General features: G+C 36.3%; 2 protein-coding genes across 3 annotated transcripts in view; both read right to left on the bottom strand.

Annotated features, from left to right (window-relative positions):
- CCDC34 (coiled-coil domain containing 34) overlaps positions 1-2115 on the bottom strand; it is a 33092-nt gene extending 30977 nt beyond the window's left edge. Inside the window, exon 1 of the mRNA XM_037838838.1 lies at positions 1722-2115. Coding sequence (XP_037694766.1) covers positions 1722-2068 — 347 coding nt within the window. The 5' untranslated portion in view covers positions 2069-2115. The remainder of the gene's footprint in view (positions 1-1721) is intronic.
- A 1097-nt stretch (positions 2116-3212) lies between these two features.
- LGR4 (leucine rich repeat containing G protein-coupled receptor 4) overlaps positions 3213-24319 on the bottom strand; it is a 107853-nt gene continuing 86746 nt past the window's right edge. For both annotated transcript variants that reach the window (XM_037839138.1, XM_037839139.1), the window contains 14 exons: positions 21891-22106; positions 20994-21065; positions 19418-19486; positions 18430-18501; positions 18172-18243; positions 17755-17823; positions 15581-15652; positions 14391-14456; positions 13611-13682; positions 11875-11946; positions 11452-11577; positions 10481-10596; positions 10146-10229; positions 3213-7960 (listed from right to left, as the gene is read on the bottom strand). In XM_037839138.1, the coding sequence (XP_037695066.1) occupies positions 6684-7960; positions 10146-10229; positions 10481-10596; positions 11452-11577; positions 11875-11946; positions 13611-13682; positions 14391-14456; positions 15581-15652; positions 17755-17823; positions 18172-18243; positions 18430-18501; positions 19418-19486; positions 20994-21065; positions 21891-22106 (2455 nt within the window). In that variant the 3' untranslated portion in view covers positions 3213-6683. The remainder of the gene's footprint in view (positions 7961-10145; positions 10230-10480; positions 10597-11451; positions 11578-11874; positions 11947-13610; positions 13683-14390; positions 14457-15580; positions 15653-17754; positions 17824-18171; positions 18244-18429; positions 18502-19417; positions 19487-20993; positions 21066-21890; positions 22107-24319) is intronic.

Here is a 24319-nt window from a genome sequence, read left to right as displayed (position 1 = left end):
CTTTCTCTTTCTAGTCTCACATCCTACCTATCCCTTTGATTTGTAGAGACTGAAATGAACTATGATAAAGAAGGCAGCCCTAGCCCTAGGGTGCTACCAGCTCACTCAGATATTGGCTAAGGTGAGATATAAATATACTCTGGCTCCTCCCCTAGTGGGCTCTATTTGATCAGGGATTTGGTTCTTGGAAGCTGGTGCAAGGTCTCAGTAAGCTGAGCTGTAATTTTAAAGGCCATTCACTGCTCAGACCACCAAACTCAGTTTACATTGTTCAGTCCTGCTGATTATGCTTGGATGGTATTTTCCAAGACCTAAACAAACTATTTTTAAAAAACTTTGGTACCAATTCAGTTCTGAAGAATCCCTATCTAGGCCCAGATAAAAATGGACTCCTGAAACTCTAATTCTACCATTAAGTTCTCTCACATTGATCAGAGAAGGCCTGCTTCTTGTTGCTACAACCAGTCTGGTTAAGTGGTTTGTTCAGTTATGTTTTCTTCTCTATTCCAACCATTTGACTTTTCATCCTTAAGAGACTCAATCTTGTAACCATGTATATGGGTCATTTCATATGGTTCCATATCCATTTACTCACCATGGGTCTGACTGCCTTATACTGAAGGGGGCTTTCTCACTGTTTGTACATAAAGCTTGTGTTCTTTGGTCTGTATTTCTTAGATCGCCCATAATGTGCCTTGCATAGTTTGACAGTTAGGAATTTGTAAACTGCTTTCGAAGATGATGTAATGAGCTATTCAAGAATGGACCCGCATTACTTGGGACCATCTTAAATAAAAGATATTCCTGCAGATAGGCCCTTTGCTCCTATTTCTATATATCATTACAGACATGCAATACAGAGAAGAGAGAATCTGATCAGTATACCTCAGGACTAGGACCAGCTCTGCTAATAATTAGGTATATGCCTTTGAATACAATTTTTATTTGTATTCTGGGCTGCAGTTTTGTTATCTGTAAAATTAGTAAACTGATCTAGGCTTTAATTCCTTGAGGACAGAGACCAAGTCTATCTTGTTTATTGGCTTTAGTACTTAGACTAGCATATGGCACATTATAAATGTTTGCTGAATGAACTGTAGAAATAAATTAAGATGGTTTAAATAATGCCTTTGGTTCTAACATTCTTCGATTCAGTGACTTCTATCCCACTATTGTTAAGTGCTCAGATCAGACCCAAAGGTTATCTCTGGATGCTGAGGTTAACATCTCTAACCTCTGTTTCAGCTCCTTATCTATGATACAGTAAGTGTACTGCTAACTACAATCTACTTCACTAGAAAAAGGTAGATTTTTTCCTCCAGAAATCCACAGGTACTACTAAGGTGCAAGTAAAGCACATTTTAGTTTTAAGGTGTTGGACTAGAGTTTGGATTTGAACAAGAATTATGGAATCCACAATCTGGCTTTTGAGGACTTATAAAACTCCTGAAATGGTAGCAAAATTTTGTTTGAGACTGCGTTTTTCTGGGAAGTGAGATTGTAGCAACAATTTCAGGAAAAAGAGTTAGGAATCATAGAGAAGCTGGAGTTATTTGTAAGAACTGGCCCAGGATTCTTTTCATGTGTAAAAACGAGCAGCACCTCCGGGTGCGGACGCCTGCACCACCTCTGAGGTGGAAGACAGGAGTGTGTTTGGCTGTGGAAGGTACTTAAGGGTCTAATCGAGAAGGGCTGTATCGGCCCGGCGGCCTCGGGTTTACCTTGCGCACCCCTGCAACTCCATTCCTCTCAGACTAGCCACCTTGGTCTCCGAGTCATGAGCATCTTCGTTCTCATCTTCCTCATCTTCCCCATCACCATCGTCCTCGTCAAACGGGAAGCTATGGTGGCGGAGGGGAGACAACAGCGACATGGTGGAATTGCTGCAGCTCAGCGACGGCGACGGAGAGTACACGGACACCGCCACTACCTCCAGACCCTGTTCCTGGGCGCCCGCCATGAGGACAGAGAAGGAGCCCGAGGAAGGCCGAGACCTGGGCGGGAAGGCCGCAGGGAGACGGGTGTGGGGCGGGGGAGGAGCAGCCCCCCGCCACTCCGCCGGCCACATCTGGCCCGCCAAGTTCAAACCGGCGGAGACGCAGCGGAGACGGGATCTCCCAGCAGGCCCCGCGCGCGCCAGACCCGGCCAATCCGAGACTGCACAGGCCAAGCGTTGCCGTGGCAACGCGTGGAGGCCGCGCGGGCTTTGTCTTGACTTGCCCAGAGTGGTTTCCTCTGCCCAGGCTTCCCTCTGCCGGCCCTTCCTCCTCCCAGACCAGGACAGTGCCTGCTGTTTGGGGGCTTGTCAGTGCCTTCCCTCGCCTGCTGTGGGATCGAAAGTAGTTACCGATATTTTAGTACAGGAAATCCGCTGTCACTGAGAAAAGGCATTTGCTTTTAAAGGGAAAGAAGCAGAAGCCAAATGTACTCCCGTATCTTTACAAGGTTAGGACAGTAAACATCGGTCATGAGTTCTTACAGCACATGGCCATATTTTATCGTAGTCGGGAGCCAGCGAACTTTAACTATCCAAGAATGAACTTTTGGGGCAAACTTTCAGTGTTTTTTGTAGCTCCTTGTTTGCCTGGCATCTTCCAGTTTCTATGCATGTGAATTTTTTGACCTCATTCAAGCCTCTAGTGTGTGCTGGGTCTTAAGAACTGGGGATATATGTGTTTTATGAGGAAAAAAAAATGTTGTGGGATCTCAGCAGGAGCATTCCTCTTACGAATTGGTGATGGGGGTGAGGGCAGCATTGAAGAGGTACAGGCAATAAAGTTGGATACTTGATTCCTGCCATTGCTGAGTGCATACACTTATATGTTTTTTCAAGTTCATTATAGTACTGATAGATCACAAAGTGAAAACTGACAGTGGCTAAAACAGCACACAGAAAATTTGCTATTGACTAAAGAGTGATAGCAAAGTCTTTGACAAGATTTAGATAAGCAAAATTTGGCACAGGGGCATTAGATAACGGTAGCAGTAACAGCAGCCAAGGACAATTCAAAAGGCAGAAGCTGTGATTAATGAAATATGACATGGTCAAAACTATTTAAATGGAAAATTAATTTTATTAAAAATTTCAATAAAAACAAAATGAAAATGGAAGAAAATTGGCACAATTGATATGAGTAATAAAGAAAATCAATCAAGGAATAAAACTGGCTTAAAGTTTTCATACTCTACCCCAATTATTCAATATTGGCACATTTCTGGTTAAAACCTTTTATTAGAACATCTGGAGAAGCAATACAACAGCATCAAAAGGCCTTGGGCCCCTTTTGAGCTTCATAAAGGAGGTAAGCTTGAGAATCTATTTCCCAGCAGGAATCATGTGACAGGTTTTAGCATAAAAAGGACCTGGATTTGAATCAATAGCTTTCGACTTGCTAGATGTCCTTAAACAAGCTGTTTAACCTTTCCAAGTCCTAACTCACTTTTCTGTAAAACAGGGAAATAATCTACCTGATAGTGATATTAACTCATTAATCCTCAAAGTTTCTAGCACAGGGCCTAACAGTTAAATGGTGAATTATGACGCTTAAAACCCCAAAATATTACCCTTTAACCTCTTGGTATGGGAATCTAAAATGCCTTATACTTCTCTGCCTCCTTAAAATGTTTTACTCCAAAGTATGGCCTTTCTTTGATGCCTCAGTGTCATCATTATGATCAACTATTGCATTATGCTGTAACCAACACTGGAGCCCCAAAGGCTGTGAGGCAAATTGCCGCACGGTGCTGGTGCTGGGGTCCTGTGGTCTCTTCTTACAGTGCCTTTTCACTACTGGGGCCTAGAAGCCATAATCAAGCTTAGTTGAATTATATATAAATGAACAAGTATGTTCAAAAGAGGGCCTCTCCCATGAAGTTTTAGGGCATTGATGTAGTAATATCTCTTTTTACTACTCGTTTTCACTGTCATGGCATATCTGAGATAATTGAAATTTCTTGCTGGCTCTGTACCAACCTCAAATAAGTGAAGAGTGGCTTTTATTTAAAAATTCATATCCATGAGCTTCTGACTATATTACTAACATAATGCCATTCTTTGTGGCAATGTATTATGTAACTTAAAAAAATTCTCTAGACATATTGAAGTATTTACAGGTGGAACAATATGTCTTAGACTTGCTTCAAAATAATCCAAGGGGCAGAGTGGTTTAGAGGGGGATAAAGATGAAACAAAACTGATCATGTGCTGTTGATAATTGTCAAAGTTGAGTGATGAGTAGACTATAATTATATTATTTTACTTTTTGTTACAGAAATTTCAAACATATACTGAAGTTAACAACAAAACTGTCTAGAATTAGGAGGACTTGGGTTCTGGGTTGGGTTCTAATTTGCTGTGTGACTCAGCTATTCATTAAATTTTATTAAACCCTCCCTTTTCTCATCTGTAAAATGAGTGCTTGAGGATCATGAACGTTGAGGAGTTTCTAAGGATTTGGGCAACTGACTACATTTGGTATCATGCAGGCTTTTTAATCATTTGCTTTTAAATAAACATCTAGTTGATGGTATTCTCTTAAATGTCATAATTTGTTTTCCACCGGAATGGTTCAGACTCAAGTAAGGATAAAAACTTACTTCTAAATTTCAGTAAAGTTTTCTTATTATAGAAAAGTACCAAAATAATATTTCCTAATGCTTACTTCCAACATATTTTCTTATACTTCTCACTAAAAATATATAATTTTACTTTAATTTGCTTATTCTAACACTAAGCAAATTTATTAATGTACCTAGTTATAAATTATGGCAAATGGATTGCTTTCTGAAAACTTTAATAATTCCAAACACTGAGTTCAATATTGTACTTCATACCATATGTATAGTACAGTTTACCAAATATTTTATATAGTAGCTGTTCTACTGTTTAAATGAGTGAAATGAAAACATTTCAGTAACTTGGAAAAAACACCTTTAACTAGGATATTTATTAATTATGATTTAATATTTATCAGATGTGTAAATATACAAACATAACAGTTTTAAAAACTTGTGAATAGTTGGCCTAACAAAATTACAACACACAGTAAATATATCCCTCCCATAATTTGTACAAACTACATGATTTTGATATACAAAGATTCTGTTTTTATTACACTGACAATGTACAACCAAGACTATTTACAATGCAAAAAAAGTATATAAACCACAATTTAACATTCTGCTACTGGCAGCCACTATAGTTTAGGAGGTAGCTTTAATTAAAAATATGAACAGAAGCCACATTTCCCAACTTGTGTTCTAAAAATAATTTACATAAGATAAAAATTCATTATATGCACAGTATATACAGTTTAATTATTAAACTGCAATCTAGCTTAACTTTTGTTAGTGTATCCAGAATAACTAATATGGCAATGGGTTTGGTACTGATTTAGCATATTGTTCCAAAAAACATGCTGAACATTTATAACTTTAAGACTCCAAACAGTGACATGTCAAAGGCCCATAAATAAGAATTAAGTTTTAATTTTTAAAAACATAGGTCTAAGCTTTTTTTTCTCCTTTTCAATTTTTTTTTCTTAATGACATCTATGTCTTGTCTCACTAGAACTCATCATCTAAGCTGTTGAATGGACTCCTATAAATCACAGTAAGGGGAAAATGTATGGATGCCTCCATGTAATAGTACAGGTTCAAGAGAATCCAGCTCATTAAAAAATAAATGTAAGTGCTTTACATCATAATTACTCCCAGTCTCTCCTAATTGAATGCATTTATTTATTACAGTCTACTTTCTGTAGAATTCAAACTATAAATAGATATATCAATGAAATTGGAAAGTATCAGTAGAGCCAATGATATCAGGAGGTGTTTATTAATTGGAATATTACACGGAGCCAACAAATTCCTCAGATACTATTAAAACTCCCATATTAGTTAGTTGTCAAGCCAAATACACTAAACCCAACAGCAATTAGCCCTTTACTTTCTCCTAGTAGTGTGATCACAAAACACTGAGGAAAAAAACTATTGCAATTGCACCAAAGCAATGTATAATTACGAAAACAAATGTTCAGCTATTTTCTTTTTATCTAACAGCTGTTAATATTGTTTTAAAAACATCTCCGGGCTTCAGGTTTATAAATTATCTAAAATTCATGATTGTATTATATTCAAAGATGGAAACAGAAAACACAATTAAGGTAATGCCTATATATACTCTCACAGTTTTACCTGGGAGACAATCCCTTCTTTTGCCCTGCAGTTAAGTTGTCCTGAGATTAATGATGAAACATTAGGTAAAATTAGCAAGACTTTTTCTTCAGTTACATAAAATCACATTTTAAAATATTTTTTTAAAAAATATTAACAGCTGTTCTTTTTTTTGTGCTTAATTCAGAAATAATTATAAAGTTTGTTTCTTAGGAATCAGAGAAATCTAATGTTATATTGCTACTATATCTGAAAGCCTTTTCAAGTTACAAATTTGTTTCAAATAAACCACACATTGCTTAGACACTGCATTTTTCACCAATTTATAATTTAGGCACCTGTTCTTTGAAAATGTATGGTTTAAAAAATATACTACCACCTTACCCTACTTCTTAGTGACCCCAGGCAGTGATTACAGAAGTGCTTCCCAGATGAAAGATCAGAATAGGCTTCACTCTATAAACACTGTGATTTTGGTTGGTGGGGAAAACAGTTACAAAGACATCAGTTCAATCTTTAACTCTTGGTAGATTGTAAGCATAGCGCACCAAAGGGAATCCTCGACTCTGATAGAAGCAGGCTCGTCCACAGGCCTGCACCTGGTCAGAACTGTCTGAGACAAAGGAATCTTCTTCATCTGCATAATCAGAGTGGGCAGACTGTGTGCCACAGTCGGACCAATAGCCATCTGGTCTTTGGCAGGAAGCCACTGCCAATGCAGGACAGCTGTGTGACTTGATTAAGTGTTTGCATGATACTGGCTTTGTCAAAAGAAACGATTCACAGCAGTCACACACAGTCAGGTTACCCTGCAAGTGTGAGTACATGCCACAGTCATAGTAGAAATCCTGTTCCACACAACCACCTTGGCTACTGATGGAAACTGAAATTGATCCACTTTTCTTGGTAATCCGTCGCTTCAGTAACTTCCAGTCTTCTTTAAACTTTGGGTTGAAGAAAACATACAGGACTGGATTCAGGCAAGCAGGCAATGGGAAAAATATCAGAGTAACAGACTTCATTATTTCAGGGCTGATAGAGATTGCAGTGATCAGTGGCGCAAATGAGAAGAATGCAACGGGACAGAAAAAGATGCAATTGGTGAAGATTAGCCAAGCAACATGCTTAATCATGCTGGACTGTGAGTTCTCTGAGAGGTCTTCTTTTTCCAAGTTGCAATAAAGTTTAGTGTAGATAATGGCCATTAATAAAAATGCTAGTGAATTCAAAAGCACTAAAGTTACAGTAAATCCTAATGATGGTGTTTCTCCTGTGGGGAATGGCAAACACAGGGGTGATGCAGAATATTCTACTTGATGGAAAAGAGGAAAACAACCTGCTACTGCAGCACCCATGAAAGCAAAAAGGGCAGCAACCCGGAATTGTTTGAGATGACTGCCTTTCCCATTTTTCATTATATTGTTTGCAGATAAGCTTCTTTCAATAGCTGCCAACATTAATAAAAATATGGCACTTTCTGAGGAGAAAACTGCAAGAAACCCAGCCACTTTGCAGCCACTGCCAGTCTCCCACCAAATACCAAATTCAGCAAATCTGCCCCAGGATACAGCATCCAGAAAGGTTAAGATGCCAGTATAGACTCCCATGAATAAGTTAGACACAGATATCAGGCCTATGAACAACTTGGAGGAAGGCAGTGATGTATAAGATGCAAATATTGTTAAAATAACAAGCAGGTTGAAAATCAATGCGACCAAGAAAATGAACCACACAGTAAGACGAATCATCCAGCTTCCTAGCAAATATTCACAGGGCTTAAAAGCACCTAAAATGAAAAAAAGACAGAGATAAATAAAGGACAATTTAGAAAACACCATAGTCCATATGATATGGTCTGATAAAGAAACTACTAATGATAGTTAAATCTAAAATAATTAAAATTGCTACCCAATTGAATTGAACCAAATTTTAAAAGATCACTACTTCTAAGATATTTAGTTAAGGAATAGGTTATGAAAAAACAACAACAACACTAATTTCTCTTATTTAAAATTTGGTAAGGCCAGACAGTGATATTTAAAAGAAAATTTTCACTTTCTCTTATACATAAATTAATATACATAGCACAGCATCTAACACATAGAAAGTACTTTTTATACTGTAGGCACAGAGGGTTTGGAATCAGATAAACTAGAGTGTGAATTCAGGGCTCATTACTTGTTAATCTGACCTTGAGAAAGCAACTTAAAGTGTTTCATTCAGTTGCACACCTTAAGTAAAATTACATATATAAGGTACAAAAGCAAGCTACTGGACACATAGATTTCAATTAATATTGCTTCCCTTTTCTTCTTCCTTCCTAGTCCCAATATACTTTATAATAATTATATTGGTATGTGTATATACACACACACATATATATATAGACATGTAATAAATACCTAAACATATTTTACACATTTCTTATGACTTTCAAAGGCAACCTAATAAGGCAGATTAAGATAGGGATAATTATCGCCATTTTCCAACCAGAGAAACTGAGATTTCAAAATATTTGGTTAACCTGACCAAGGTTACTCAGTATGATAGTGCAGATAGGTTGAAAACACAGTAATGTTAACTATTCATACAATGCTATGCCAAATAAAACCCTTTATAACGTAAAGTAGGACTACAAGAATTAATTCAGTAGGCCCGATTGTGGGTTCTGGTGACTGACTCTGACATACTAGTTTTAAGCAAGTTGTTTTACTTAAAAATTACCAAAGAAAGACAAAATTTCGACTACAAAGCACAAGAAAACTATATATTGCTATTGCCTAAGAGACATGTTCTGATTTCTCTTTCTGAATATCATGGAATTTGATATGCCCCATAAAACATTTTTATCTTTGAAATATTCACAAACCTAAAAGGCCAGTGCAGCACTATTTATACAGATCTGAAATAACAGAAGAGACTTTAAAAAAAATTCCTAAACTTTTTTTTAACTCCCCACTCAGGGAAACTTTCACCTTTATTTCTGTATCTGAACTCATCCTTCTTCAAAGAATAAGGAAGAGCTCATCTGACCCGGGAAAAAGGGGGCCAGGAAGTGTTTCACCGGTGGTTGGAGTTACTTTGCCTCAAATGCCTGGGAAGCAGGCTCCACCCAGTCTTTGTGTTGGCAAGCCTGCCGTATTCTCATCCTCTGGTCCTAAGAGAAGGACCCAGGCTCTCCTCCACTTCCGATGGCTGGGGCACCATCGGCTGGCACACTCTGAGTTACTGCAACTGATTGCAGGAGGCAGGCCCGTCATTCATCTCTGCTGAAGCCTGGGCAGAGAAATCAACTCACAGCCACATTTCCCCTGGCCAATGCTAAGGTGTAAGAGGCAGTATGGAAGAAATGGAGTTCACTGATTTTGAAGTCTAGCTTCACATTTAATAAAGCTATTCCCTTCTCATTTGGCTGTCAGTTCTTTTATGTATATTTTCCAACATCTGAACCCCAGTGGGGCAAGTGAATGATCTGCACGCCTTTACCTCCAACAATTAACAGAAACTAACACACAATAAAGTAAATTACATGGACATGGACCTAGTGATTCTTGGCAATCCCATTCACTTATCTGATTAGTTTAAGCTTAAACTATATACAAGGTATAATGTGAAGTTATACTTAAAAAAAAACAAAAAGGATAACACTCAAAATTCTTATAGACTAGTAACATATAGAACCAGTCCTAGAGTTAAAGGAGCTTTAAGGCAGTACTTCTCAAACTTTAATGTGCATAACCCTCACCTGGGGAGCTCGCTAACTTGCAGATTCTGATTCACTGGGTCTGGGTCTGAGATTCTGCAAGAGCTGCCTAAGCTGCTTGCCACAGACCATGTTTTGTGTCAGAGGCCTTAAGAGATCAGCTAGCTCCATCCCTATTAAATAACGCACATCTATTCTCCAATGTTTTGGATATATTTGCCTAATATTTGTTTAAAAGTAGAAACTGCAACCAAATGTGTGAACGTACCTGTTGAGGGTGTACAGTGGATAATTATTTGACTATGTTCTTCATTTTCAGCACTGCTTGTGACACCTGCTGCCTCAGCGGTCCCTGAATAGATAACACGAAGCATGTTTAATTTAAACTTTTATGCAATTCAAAAGAACCACGTTTTCCCACAATTTTCTTTTGTGGATATGACGTAAGTTTGTACAAGGCTTGATAACATATTAAAGATGCCATTAACACAGTAAATGCCATTTTTCTCAGAGATTTCATATTGATTCTTCACAAATGGATTACAATAGCAATTTGATGGATGCCTTTAACAGTGTTCTACTTTAAAAAGTCCATGCACTTGCCTTTATCCTTTGCCACACTGTGGTCCTGGAGGCTGTTATCTTCTGTGTTTGAATTTGCATAAGAGTCACAACCCCAAAATGCACAGCACTGATAAGCATATGGTACAGATAAAGACCTGGAAAAAATAGGAGACTCTACATTCAATAGCAACTTCAAAGGCATGCTTTTGTCTTGTTTTGTTTTTTAAATACTTTTTATCTTGAAAGCCCCAGCCTAGGAGTCAGACAGACCTGACAGACAAATGCTTTAGGCTGGTCATTCATCCTCTCTGGGCCTCAGTTTCTTCATGTGTAAAGAGTGCTTTGGTATCAGATACACCACGAGTTTCTCCCATTATGTAACATATATCATAAAAAGTTAAATATATATCTCAAACTACATTTAAAATTTAATAGCAAAACTGCAATTTAAAGTAAAACTGTATCAGTCTCCTTTTATAAATGAATTAGTCACTCCCAATTTATCATATGAAACTGGCAGTTTTACTTAAAATTAATACAGGTCATTTGTGACATTATACCATAAAATGAATTTACTTTGTTCATTTCAATGTAGTGAAAATATTTATTCTCTTCTCCCACAGTAATAGTCCCAAGCCCTCTATCTACTGTATTTAATGAGGTCTTTCTATAACTCTAATTTCTCCACTAAGTATTATAGCATTGTATCAACTTTCTGTAGGTTCACACTTACGGAGTTTCAGCCATCATGCTGTTAATGACCAGTTCCCTATGTAAAAAACATTCTAATGAATAGCTATATCATCCCTTTGAGATTATCAACCACTCCAGTTCATGTTCTCAAATGTGACAGAAAATGTTCTATTTTTGGCCAAATTTGTTAGGACTGAAATAGAAAATACTCTTAAATTATAGCCTTCCAGAAAATCTGGGGACTATGGCAATAATCCAGGACATACCATAATTTTGGAGCCTACTTTAACTTCAATAAAAAAGAAACAAAAACAAACCTGAGATTCACAAAGTCTTTTGCTGCCAAGGCTTCTTTAAGCTTGAAGTTACCTACAAGCTTCAGTTGATTTAGCCCATTCAGGCCTTGCGTAGGAAATGAAGTCAATTCATTAAAACTTACATCTCTAAAATGGGAATGAGACTTCAAGTTAACTTGTAAGATACAAGACACATAAAAACTTCTGCAGATGTATTAACGTCTGGAATATTAGAGCTCTAAAGTGAAGTTTAAGTGTGCTAAAATGATAGGTTGAGCATTCATTTTGCCATCTTAGAAGCTTTTACTACAGCATTGCAGTGTAGCATTTACACAAGAGAACAACAGCTAAGAAAAATATTTTGATAGGCCAATTTCAAAACACAAGCTTCTGTAGTGCTATTCACTACTTTCATGTTATAACTGACTAAAATCATCTACTTACAAGTTAGTTATTGATCCAAGTTTGGCAAAAGCTCCGTCATCAATTTCATGGATCAGGTTTCTACTCAGATCTCTGCAATTAGAATATCAGGTTAATCTTTTCAAACAAACACCTAAAATGCCAGTTAGTTACTTCCATTAAGCCTTAGAATCTGAGGTAATCACACAATATCCCTGAAAAGATAACAAAGATCTTCAGTCTTGTACAACATTTTCAGGTTGACGTTGAATACATCCTTCACAACAATCTCTTTCTTAAGATGTGTTCAATGTAGCAGTTTAACTCTAGCTGGCATCTGTTTCAAGACAGCTGTTAATTTTCTCTACCTTATCATTCTGGTACTAGTTCAAAAATATAAATGATATGATATAACCTTTGGTACTACAACTAGGTGAGGAAAAGCTCAGCTCATGATAAAGCTGAAAATAAAAATAGGTTTCACATTATTTGCCTTCTCAAAGGTTAGTGATAAGGCCCTGAGAGAAGACAAACAATCAATATGCAAACAAAAGCACTGGAGAAGGGCTTCAGATATCATTCTTTTCCTAAGCAGGAAAAAAAAAAAATCATATCACTAGCAGAGCCACACTCTATATTCAGAAACATACCCTGAGGAATTCTGATATTACAGAATTAATAAACCAGAAAAATAATCTCCAACCACACTTAAACTAGGCCTTAATGAAAATTTAAAGATTGGATAAATTTATTCCATGACAAATCTCCTGGATTATAGGAAAACTCGACAATCTTGGTTCCCAATCTTGAAAAGGCCAGCTCTTCATTGTTGTTGATAACCAGGGCTCTAGAAATGATGGCAGCTGGGAACCAGATCCTTCCCCACTACTGGTAGGGCCCCACCAGAAGCCTGTCGGAAACAAGGAAAGATCCTGCAAACCCAACTATCAAGAAGATATTCTCTAGTAGAAGAATGTTTTACTTCTTAATGGGGATTACTGGAAAACAGGATTCAATATATGTAATTTCACTTCACTGTCAATTTTTCCATTTTTTTCCTACATTAAAAAAATGTTCACTAATTTAGTATATCTGTGTTTTCTGCACTAATGGTCTATGAAGGCAGCAATGAAGTTTGTCTGAATCATCTCTATATTCCCAAGTGCTTAACAGAGTGTCTGGTACAAATATGTACTCAAATATAAGTAATTTTTAAAATGTCTGCTTTCTGCTGCATATTGGCTATATATGTCATATTAGTTGTTTTGATAGAAACCAGACAGTAAATATTTTTGGTTTTGTGGATCGTATGGTTTCTGCTGCAGCTACTCAGCTCTGCCTTAGAGTTAAGGCAAAAGGAGCCTCGGACATCACTTAAACAAAAGGGCATGGCTGTGTTCCAATAAAACTTTAATTTACAAAAACAGGTGGCAGGCTGGATTTGGCCCACAGGCTATAGTTTGCCATCCCCTGTCCTAATGGTTTGGCAAACCTCACTATTATAACTTGAATTAAATAGGCTGTATCTCTCAGGGTATACACATTACACTTTTTACTCACTGATGTACAATATCATCAATTAACAAAGGTTTAAAAAAAATACCAAAACTAAATTATAAAGCACATTGTGATAAAGTTTTCACAAAAATACGTATGTAAAATAAATCATTATTTTTAAGTATCTTTAGGTAAATTTGCTACTATAGGAACCAAGACGGTGTGCTATTAATTTACAGCATGACAAAAATTTTGTCTTTAATAATCATAGATAAACTTACAGAATCCTTAGGGAAATCAGGTCTTGAAAAGTACCTTCCTTTATTTGATGGATCTGATTACGCTGCAAAGAACTAACAAAAGAAAAAAAAGAATGAAAGAAAAAAGGGAAAAGAAATAATGTTCTATTTTAAAAGATAACATTTCTAGTTAAATTTTTTCTAAGTTTCAATAGCTATTCATATTAACACTAGTTGCTCTTGTTGAAAGTAAAGAGAACCAAAGTTTTCTTATATAAAAGTGAAAAGATTAGGCTAAATGGTAGCCCATCCCAAATTATGCTGGGAGAGATAACTGGTACACCATCTAAATTCCTAATCAACTGACCTCAGGAATGAGAGAGAAGATGACAGAGTGAGAAAGAATCCAAGACACTGTGACCAAGACAGCCAACATAGGAAGACAGTTAGAGCAAGAAGGGAAGCAACAGTGGGAGAATTAATGCCTCTCCACCAACTTCTATCAGAGCAGTCTGACAGAGGTACACACATCACACATGTATACCAGTATCCATGTGTGGTTTCCCTCAACAAAAATCTATATACCCCATCCTCCTCTCCCGTCCCCCCACAGCATTTGCTGTATAGGATGCCTGGCATATAGATGCCTCATAAATGCTCACTGCATGAATACATCTGGTTCAATTTGAGATTTTACTCATGGAAACACAGGATTCTATGAATTTCTGATTTCTTAATATTAAAACCATGTATTTAAAAATGGAATGTTCAATGAACTAACGATACACAATAGCAAAAAGAGTAAGTCAAAGATTAACTTACATTTCTTCCAGAGCATGGCAACCATTAAAACTTGGAAGGTCTTTTATATTGTTGTAAGATAAGTCCCTTAAAACAATGGGAAATTAACAAATTAATTTTGTTATCAAAACATTATACTAAAAGAGCTGTACTCAGAAGCAAATAAAGCAGTACTAAGATCTGCAATAAAGGGATATGGCTGAACAAGAAAAGCAACTATGTTTTTTTCTAAGACCTGTAAGCTTCTGGAGCACCTCAATGATATAACACTCTTATCATTTATAAAATTCAAGTACATGATGCTGAGTGTGGACAATATAAAAATATTAAAAATGTATATTAAAATATGTAGCAAATACATAAAATTAAACATATAAAAGTATAATATATAAAATCATGTTGAAATGGTGAGTTAATGGTGGGTTTTTTTTTAATTCTTATTTTTAAAACACTGATCATGCCACAAGTAATTCCTATGTTGTCCATTAGTTAAAAATCTATACAAGGCATGGTATGCATACTCACATTTAAAAAAAAAAAATTTATATTAAATCAAATATTGGAACTAGTTAACTCTCAGCTAACCCCACTGCAGTTTTTCTCAGATGTGAGCATCATGTTCAAGTTTGAGAGCTTAATTACTTGCCTAATCAATCAATCATTTATTTGTTCCCATCTTCTTCCACTGAAACTTATTAACAACTTAGTTAATTAATTGTTTGTTTTTGTGACATTTTTACAACCTCTGTTTACTTTTAATTTCTAAGTCAGCTTAAGGTTTTTGGAAAACTACATGCTTGGTTGGTTCCTAATCCAAGAAAGATTTGTGCTCTGCATAGGTTTTAATGAAAGAGAGCAGAATATGCGGAGCAAAAGCCCTCGGTACTAGAATATGAACAAGGAGTCAGGATACGAAAGAAATCAAGGAAGAACTTAGCTTGGTTTTCCTTTTTCAAAGTAAAGTCACAAGATATGTGATATAAATATATGTGTCCAGACACACACACACACAACTCTAAAAGCAAATTCAAATGCACATTACCTACGCTTGGGACTACTGAAACTCCGGCTCATTTCCATGAAGGGAACAAATAAGAACCAAGTGTACTTTAAAACCATGCTATGAAAATGGTTCAGTAAAAATAAAACTCAACACGGGTGAAGCACATAAAAGAAAGGCATGAGGAGAAGGGAAGACAAATTCAACTTACAGAGTCCTAAGCATCTTTTGTTCTTGGCACAAATTATTGGGTATACTCCTTATCTTAGTACCTGTCAAGGTCCTGTGGAAAAACATTGTTTCATTTGAGAAATGATTCAAGGCAAGACAGTAAACAAAATACTGTTCTGATATTGAAAAAACAGATGCTCACGTACTTGCATATGAACTAGAGATTATGCATGCCACTGCCTAATTACTCCCAAAAGTTAGGCACGTGGGAAGGTGAATTAAACCTGGATCCCAATATCATCTTCCCAGTAACGCAGAAAAGCAAATGAAATGAGGTATCAATAACCTTCAGACAATAGACTTGATTTCCCACACGGACCAACAGAAAAGAACACTAATCGACAGTCACAGCCTGCACCACAATCACCTGCAAATTCCGTCATCCTCTCACACTCAAAACATTTGAAACCAACTTAGCATCCTGCCTCCAAGCTCTTTTCTTTCAGTCAACCTGGCTCAAAATTTTCACATTTTCTCTTCTCCTCCCCTTCCTATGCTCCCATCTGTAACAATCACCAACTCCTGTTTTTGCTCCCTCTGCAATATCAGTAGCATCTGACCCTTTCTCTCCATTTTTACTGCTAATATGCAAATCAATAACAAAAGGATGCACAGCCAACTCCAGTGATGGATGGAAGACGTGGAACTGTCACGGTAAGATGTGTTCATTTGGCCAGGGGGACTAGTCTCCGGCCTCCTCACATTCCCGCAATCTCTAGTCTTTCTTCTCCTTTGCCTTCTCATAACACATACTCAAACATTCACATACCTCCAAAGTGTCTTAAGAGTCAACCTTAAACTCTTCAGTTCAGTATTTTCCATCTCTCTTTCTTACTTCTTGGCCCACATGAAAATTATAATATATATTTGGCACACTGTGGTAAGACTCTGTGACTGGGGACCCTAGCCATCTCAGGCACCACCTTGCTGTCTATTTGGTTGATTTAATCACCATATTGGATGCCCCTGTCACCATTCACATACAACCCACTGGGAAGCTTTGTCATAACCAGATGTTCAAGGTTTGCCATTTTAAAATCTGTCCCAAAATCTCCCTGGCAATGTCGGTTGTGACTCCCAGGGATGAGCCTGAACCCTGCATCGTGTGATTGAGAAAGCCTTCTGGACCAAAACGGGGAAGAGAGATGAAACAAAATAAAGTTTCAGTGGCTGAGAGATTTCAAACGGAGTCAAGAGGTCATCCTGGAGGTAACTCTTACGCGTTATATAGATATCCCTCTTTAGTTTTTAGTTTATCAGAATAGTTAGAAGGAAATATCTAGAACTGTTGAACTGCAATCCAGTATCCTTGATTCTTGATGGCTTATATGGTGTGACCTCGTGATTGTGAAACTCTATGGCTCACAGTCCCTTTACCCAGTGTATGCACAAATGAGTAGAAAAATGGGGACAAAAAGTAAATGACTAATATGGGGGAGGAGGGGTATGGGATGTTTTGAGTGTTCTTTCTACTTTTATTTTTATTCTTATTTTTATTTTTTGGAGTAATGAAAATGTTCAAATATTGATTGTGGTGATAAGAATGCACAACTATATGCTGATACTGTGAATAACTGTTTTACACTTTGGATGATTGTATGGTACATGAATATATTTCAATAAAAAAATGGTAAAAAAAAATCTGTCCCAAACAGTTTTCCAAATTTCTCCATGTCACCTTCTATCCCACTATGAACAAGCATTCTGGCTATATTTGATCATCTGTATGCCATTCCTGGGTATACATTCAGAGTACTTTTTTTTTTTTAAAACTTAATCTTGCCTTCTCAATAAAAGTCCAATTCTGGGAAATCTGACAATGTTCAATTTTGAAACATTCCACCTCTTCCATGAAGCTTACTCTGATAGCCTATAGCAATCACTACCACTTCTGAATTCCTAAAACACTGCCTCTCATTTGACACCTAGTTACTGCCTTCTATTTTCAGGGATCTTTTCAGATGTCATCCCCACATACTAGTTCGACCCTCTACATGTGCTAACTGACCCAAACCCTTTATCTCCACCTCCATCTATGACATGACATCATGTAGGAGAGATTGGAGGACTCCACATAAACCCACTGTCACCACTGGCACCCTGCAGGCCAGCAGTGTAATATTCCATGGCCCCTCTTCAAAGGGCCACACTTACAGACTCTCCAGATGGACAGTTCTGGTCAGATTGGGGAACCACTGCACCATGCTTGCACCCCGAATGACTCTTTAAGAAATTGGAAAACATTAATTTAAAATAAAATTTTCATAGAGGATAGCATTTTCATTTTTCTCTCTTATGTACATTAAAATTAGAATACTAATATAACTAAAGACAAAATTAGTTTCATCTCTTGAATGTGCTTAAAAGTTCGATAACTTGGCCAAGTTTTCACATCAAAAAGAATCGTTATAAATTTTCAGAGCTGGTCTTTGGAACTGCACCCCCCTCCACACACACACCCCTCCCCCAACCTAAGATCTTATTTTCCAGAGCTGCAAAAATAAACCGTTGATTTCCATTAAACCAATTGTGTAAATATTCAGGTTTGTTTAAAAATTTGCAGATACTTACAAGGAATGCAGATCGGACAAATTGTGAAATGCCGAGTTCCCCACAAAAGAGAGAGGATTATCATACAAATGTCTGTAAAAATTAAAAAAAAAAAAAAAAAAAAATTTTTTTCGTAAATTCACAAGCAATCCAATATTAAATCCTTCACGAAGGCCATATATCTAAAGTCTGAATTTCACTCTTCAGCCATATGTTTGGCATTGTACAGACATAGTTTTACATGATTATATATTGAAAGAAACCTTTGAAAATACTTACATAGTTCTTAAGAGTGGATTACCACCAAATGCACCATCAGGGATAACAGAAATAGAATTACTATGAAATCCCCTACAAAGATAGGAGAAAAATATTTTGAAATACATATCTCCTTGTTAAATAATTTAAAACCCGAGATTCTACTGCTGTTCATCATTATGTAAAATACAACTGATAACGACTACATGAAAACTCTCACAAATGTGGGGAAAATGAATTTTTAATTCCCATCTTATCCTTTTCAGGACCATACCTAATCCTTTTTAAACCCACTGCTTAGCCTAGCACCTAGCAGGGGGTCCCATATACATGTTACTTCATCATCAAAGAACTTTAGACCCTGGAGATTCATGAAGCATTCTTCCCCAAAATCTCTCTCACTGTTGCCTGCATTTAGTCTTCTTTTTTTAAAACACTCTGCATTTAGTCTTTAAGCAATATGTCTTAGAATATTAGCTGCCAATTCACTACATATAATCCCAGTTATCTCTCTATATATTACTATCTCTGCTCATGACAAACACATTTAAAACGCTCCTTCATTCTTTTCATTTACTTGAATATTTCTATTCTCTAAAGTTCAAATTCCTCCTTTTCGGTGTCTTCCAATGACCCCATGCATCAGTGTTCAACATTCAGGAATGATTTATTTATCCTATTCAGCACTTATTTCAATCAAGAAACTGCTATCTGTCTGTCTTATATGGTCTGCCTCCCCAGTAAGACTAGGAATACAGATTCCTTAAAGGTAGAAACAGTACATTACACCTTCTTGTGTCACCAGTATCTTGCCCTATATAGTATTCTATGCTCAAAGCTGTCCATGCCAGCAAACACAATCCAATTTATACAATTATGTTATGCTAATGTGGGTATAGTATGGATATATTTATTATATATCCATAAATGTTCTAAAATATCATTGTTCAAACATTGAATGGTGGGTTATAGGGATATTAAGGCATAAAGAGAATAAAGCAATACTCACAGTTCTTTTAGGCTAGGAAGGGCTTTAATAGCCTGAGGAAATTCCCCTAAGTTATTATAATTCAAGTCTCTAGAGAAAAAAAAATGGGGGAAATATCCAAGAATATTGAAAAGTGATAACAATTTATGAGGTATTTTGGTACAAATGCATTTTTAAAAATCACATCACCCATTGGTTATCTTTCTTTACCAACTATAGTATCATCAAAATCCTGTAGGAGTTTTATTAAATTATACCTTTCCTTAGAATACTGAATAGAAAAAAAGAATCAGAAAATATTTTTTGATCAACAATTTTACAAGTTCAAAGAACTCTCACTATCACATATTACTGATGCATTAGACAGAGATATCCTCTGAATGGCATTTCTCAGGAAATTCACCATAATACATAATTTGTTGACTATCCGTATATAAGTGATAATACCATGAAACTGAGGCTTCGATTAGTGTTTAGAAAGGCTTCCTAAAATTCTGGCATGCAGACAGCTGATCTGACTATCTGAACGATTACCTGTGATAAGCATGAACAAGCAGAACTAGGGAAGACTCATACAACCACCACTCTTAATACCAAGAACATTTAAATTTCAATTTCTTTTAATCTAAAAAGCATTCAGCCATGCGATGATTTGAATAGTTGATTTTAGAATGAGAGTAAAATTTAAAATTTAAAAGCCCAGCTCCTTGAACACATATTTGGTTTTCCTTTCCAACATAGAAAAAAAAAAATGGCAAATAGAAGTTTAACTGGAAAGAAGAGGTTTAATTTTAATATAATTGGAACAGAATACATGGCCTAGGATCAGGCGACCTATTCATTCTTCTGTTACACTGGTATATCCTCACCATCTAGGAAAGTATAAATACCCATCTAACTGAATCATTTCATGAATCATTTACTACAAGACAATAGCAAATATTATTCTTCTTTGAATAAAGGCAACCAATGTAAACTAATACGGCAAAGATAAAGTGCCTACTCTTGATTACACACAGCTGTACACTGTTACTCATAAAGTAATGCAATGTATAGCTGAAACAGCCAGAAGCCCCAAACATTTCAACTAATGGAAACAATAAAAGTATCATAAACAAAAAATAGAAAAACTCAATTTGCTGCATTTTAGCATATGAAAACAGGTATCTTTTTCAAACCCGTTAGTAAATAGCAAGACAATAGAGATGATTAAAAAAAATAAACGAAACACTGATTTCTCTGAGATCAATGTGAAATTTCATCCAAAATTCAGTTTATAAGCTTCAGAGTTCCCAAACTGTCATACATTTTAAGAAAACCAAAATTTTTGAAAAGATACATTTCTTCACAGACTGAGCTACTTATAGTGTACATTTTTGAAACATGAAGTTTAAACTTGTGTGCCATTTTTAACCAATAATAAACTTAGATTACTATTTATAACTGGGTTAGTTAATTGTAAGAATTCAGTCATGTATTAAAACAATTTAATGACCAGCTGAACTCAAAAAATCAACATTTTTTTTCCATTTTTTAGCAATGAAATACCAAATTCACTGTAAAACCACATGATTACCCAAAAAATGAATAAACTTACAAAGTCTCCAGGTTATCTAGTCCATCAAAACAGTGTTGACCCAGACTTTTAATTTTATTGTTATGCAGATGCCTATGGAAAAAAGCATGAAAATGACTTTTACATTTCCCAACAGCAACTGTTTTACATGTCTAGGTCCATATGGCTTAAAGGAATGGTGTAGCGAAACATTTCAACACTTAAATGTTGAAAACAATTAGCACTGGTTAGTCATCTCTTGATATACACTGCAGACTCAAATTCACTGAACATGAAACACTAATGGAAAAAGGAAATCTCTCCAGCAGAAAAATGGTAGACACATTGAAGATCATTTTTATATATGCACATCAAAATAAAAGTTATGATTATCTGTTATATGAAGTAAATCTGTGATGAGCTCTCCTATAGGTAATAGGGAAAATGGTATGGAGGACACGTTCCAGTTTACATCAGCAGAAATCAGTTACAGATTTTAAAAGAAAAGCCATTCTATTATGTCCAGCTTTCGACAGATTAAAAACACAGAGAATCACGTACTTTTTGAATAGAAAAACCAGCAAATGCATGAAATATCCCTGGAACTTATTTTCTGTAAGCATCTCCGAATGATTTTATGTCTTTTAACACCGAATACATTGCTGGCACACTGCGAAAGCTGGGCAAGTATTTCCCGAATGACCCAATTTCTTCCATTCTTCTCATGGCTTCAAATAACCACTTATTTCAGGGAGAGTCAAAAGTTCTAATCAGACGTTAATTTTTTAAAAATTGTCCCATTTTGTATTTTAAAAAGTCATCGTATTTACCCTTGTAAAATGGCAACTCCACTAAACGCTATTTCAGAAGATTGATCTGAGGCATTTTCTTAATTGTTGGTGGCAATAATACACGTGATTAAAAGGGGTGGGTACTTACAGAACCACCAGACTTGAAAGGTTGGTAAATGCAAAGTCAGGGATGCTCGAGATTTTGTTGAGAGCCAAGGTCAGCGCCTGCAGAGTCGGAAGGTTGCTGAGGGGATAGACGGGCACCTCGGCCAAGTTATTGTCATCCAGCCACAGATGCCGTAACTGAACAAGCCCCTCAAAACTGTCCTCAGGGACTGAGGTAATGTGGTTGGCATCTAAGCGCCTGATGCAGAAAGAGAAACAACCACATTCAGTAACAAATCTTAGTGGAATGAGTCAATCCAAGTCACACAAGTCTCAGAGCTTTCATAATAAAAAGGAGTTATAAAAATGATCAGGGCCATGTCATCCCTTATTTCTATAATTCCACCAGAAGATCTAATAAAATCTAATAATTTTTTTCAAAACTAATATTTGAAAGTCAGAAGTTTTCTTTCCTTTATAACAAAGGGATTTATCAAAATCTGAATCCTTCAAGTATCTTTGGTTAAGACATGAGTCTATAGCATTAGCATATATTGAAAGAGAGAGAAAGAGAAAGAGAAAGAAAAAGAAAGAAAAAAGAAAGGAAAGAAAGAAAGAAAGAAAGGACCCTCACAAAGCTCAAGCTTGAACTTTATTTTTCAGAATATATTTGTCAAAAATACAGAAAAACAACAACAAACTAAACTAAGCAAATGAACTATTTTACTCCCAATTTTATATTTTAACTAATATTTGATAATAAATTTAATTGCTTCTCTGACTTGGTAATAAAGGGTAAGAAAAATAATTAGAAAAAAATTTTTAAAGCAATAAATCATTTCCATCGATTATCAACTATCCTTATTACCATCAGGAAAGTTAAAAATATAAATGTCATGTATTGGCAAAGCAATCTTTCTCCTCTTCTTGTAGCACTTAGTATTTTAAAGAAATTAGTTTGCCAAAATTAACTAATATCAAAAAACAGTCAAACTGTTCATAGGAAAAATTAAACAGCTACTCCAATTAATGTTACTGTGGCTGTAAAGTTTATTTTATTTTTCCAAAAATTTGGAATTAAGGACACCTTAGTAACAGGGTTACTCATACTTAAAACTTAAGTCACCATTTGAAAATCTGGAAACTAAGATTTAAGTGTTATTGTTGGCACAACCAGGTATAATTGTTTGAATAATAGCTTTTCAACACAGGGACAACCTGGTATTAATATGATAGGGGTCAGTAGGTTCCAGGCAAATCACAACTTTCCTCACAAATTCCCTGTTGATATATTTTTAGCACTTAAATTCACACCTCACAGGCTTGGACCTCTTGGTAAAAATTAGGAATTCAAAGAATTGGTGGAAAGTAAAAAATATCATATTTTTAAAGAAATAGAATTTGGAAGCTTTCAAGTTCAGGAAATTGTGAATTTTAAGTGATTTTGGTGATTTCAAATATTTACTGCTTTCTGTCCCTTGTGCTGCTCCCATTTCAGTTCCTGCCATAATCATCTCCTTCCCTTCCAGGCAAATACTGGGTCCCAGATCTCAACTAACTGCCCCCCAGCCCCAGATGCATTCCCCTTCTCCCTTTAAACAGAGGTTCAAGACCTCTGATCCCTGTGAGTGTACGACTGAAGTTTTATTTCTGATGTAGTCAAAATAACTGAAAGCTTAGGAAAACTGAGCTGTTGCCTTACAAATCCACATAGAAACAAAGATTTTTAGATTTGTTTACTCCTCGGGCTTTCTAGATACTACCACTGAGAAGAGATAAGAATCCTCTGTATAACAGGCTGGCAAAGTATTGGCTACAGAGCTGTTTAAGAGATTGTCTTCAATGAGTAGATAGGGAATGCATTCAATCTTGCACAAGCACATGCACACACACATGCACACATAGATACAATCCACCACCTTGTGGAGTTTCCATTCTTTTGGAGAGAGAGACATTAAACAAATAATTAAACTATTAACTATATATTATAACAAAATACAATGTAATTAAATTATGCTCTTGGATAATTTAATCACCCATGAGAGACTGAAAATACAAACAGACAACCAGAAAACGCTGACCCACTACCTGCAGCAATCAGTCCAGGCAGATACCCACTAGCTCCATAACAGGTCCAGGAAGCTAAACCATAACCCTGCCATTGACCCAAAACAGTCATTACTTGATCCATAATGGACACTTTTCCTAATTTTTGCCTCTGTTTCTGACTTAAGAGCAACAGGAGAAAGTCCAAATATGTTCCTCTAACCGATCACACAGGATGTTCTGCTTCTAGCGAGCCTGCCTCCTGCCTCCCACAGACAGCCACAGGCCACCAGGGCATACCTGAAGCCCTCCCTTTTTTTTACTACAAAGCTTTCACACTCCAAAGGCAAGTGATGGTGGCTGACTCCCTTGCTACAGCAAGCTGTGAACAAAAAGCCTCTGTTCTCATTTGGGTGTTCTTCATTT

This window comes from Choloepus didactylus, chromosome 6 (assembly GCF_015220235.1).
Source record: "Choloepus didactylus isolate mChoDid1 chromosome 6, mChoDid1.pri, whole genome shotgun sequence".
NCBI classification, from domain to species: Eukaryota; Metazoa; Chordata; class Mammalia; order Pilosa; family Megalonychidae; genus Choloepus; species Choloepus didactylus.
Note: the sequence above shows the minus strand (reverse complement) of the source record. Positions and strands in the feature narration are given on the sequence as shown.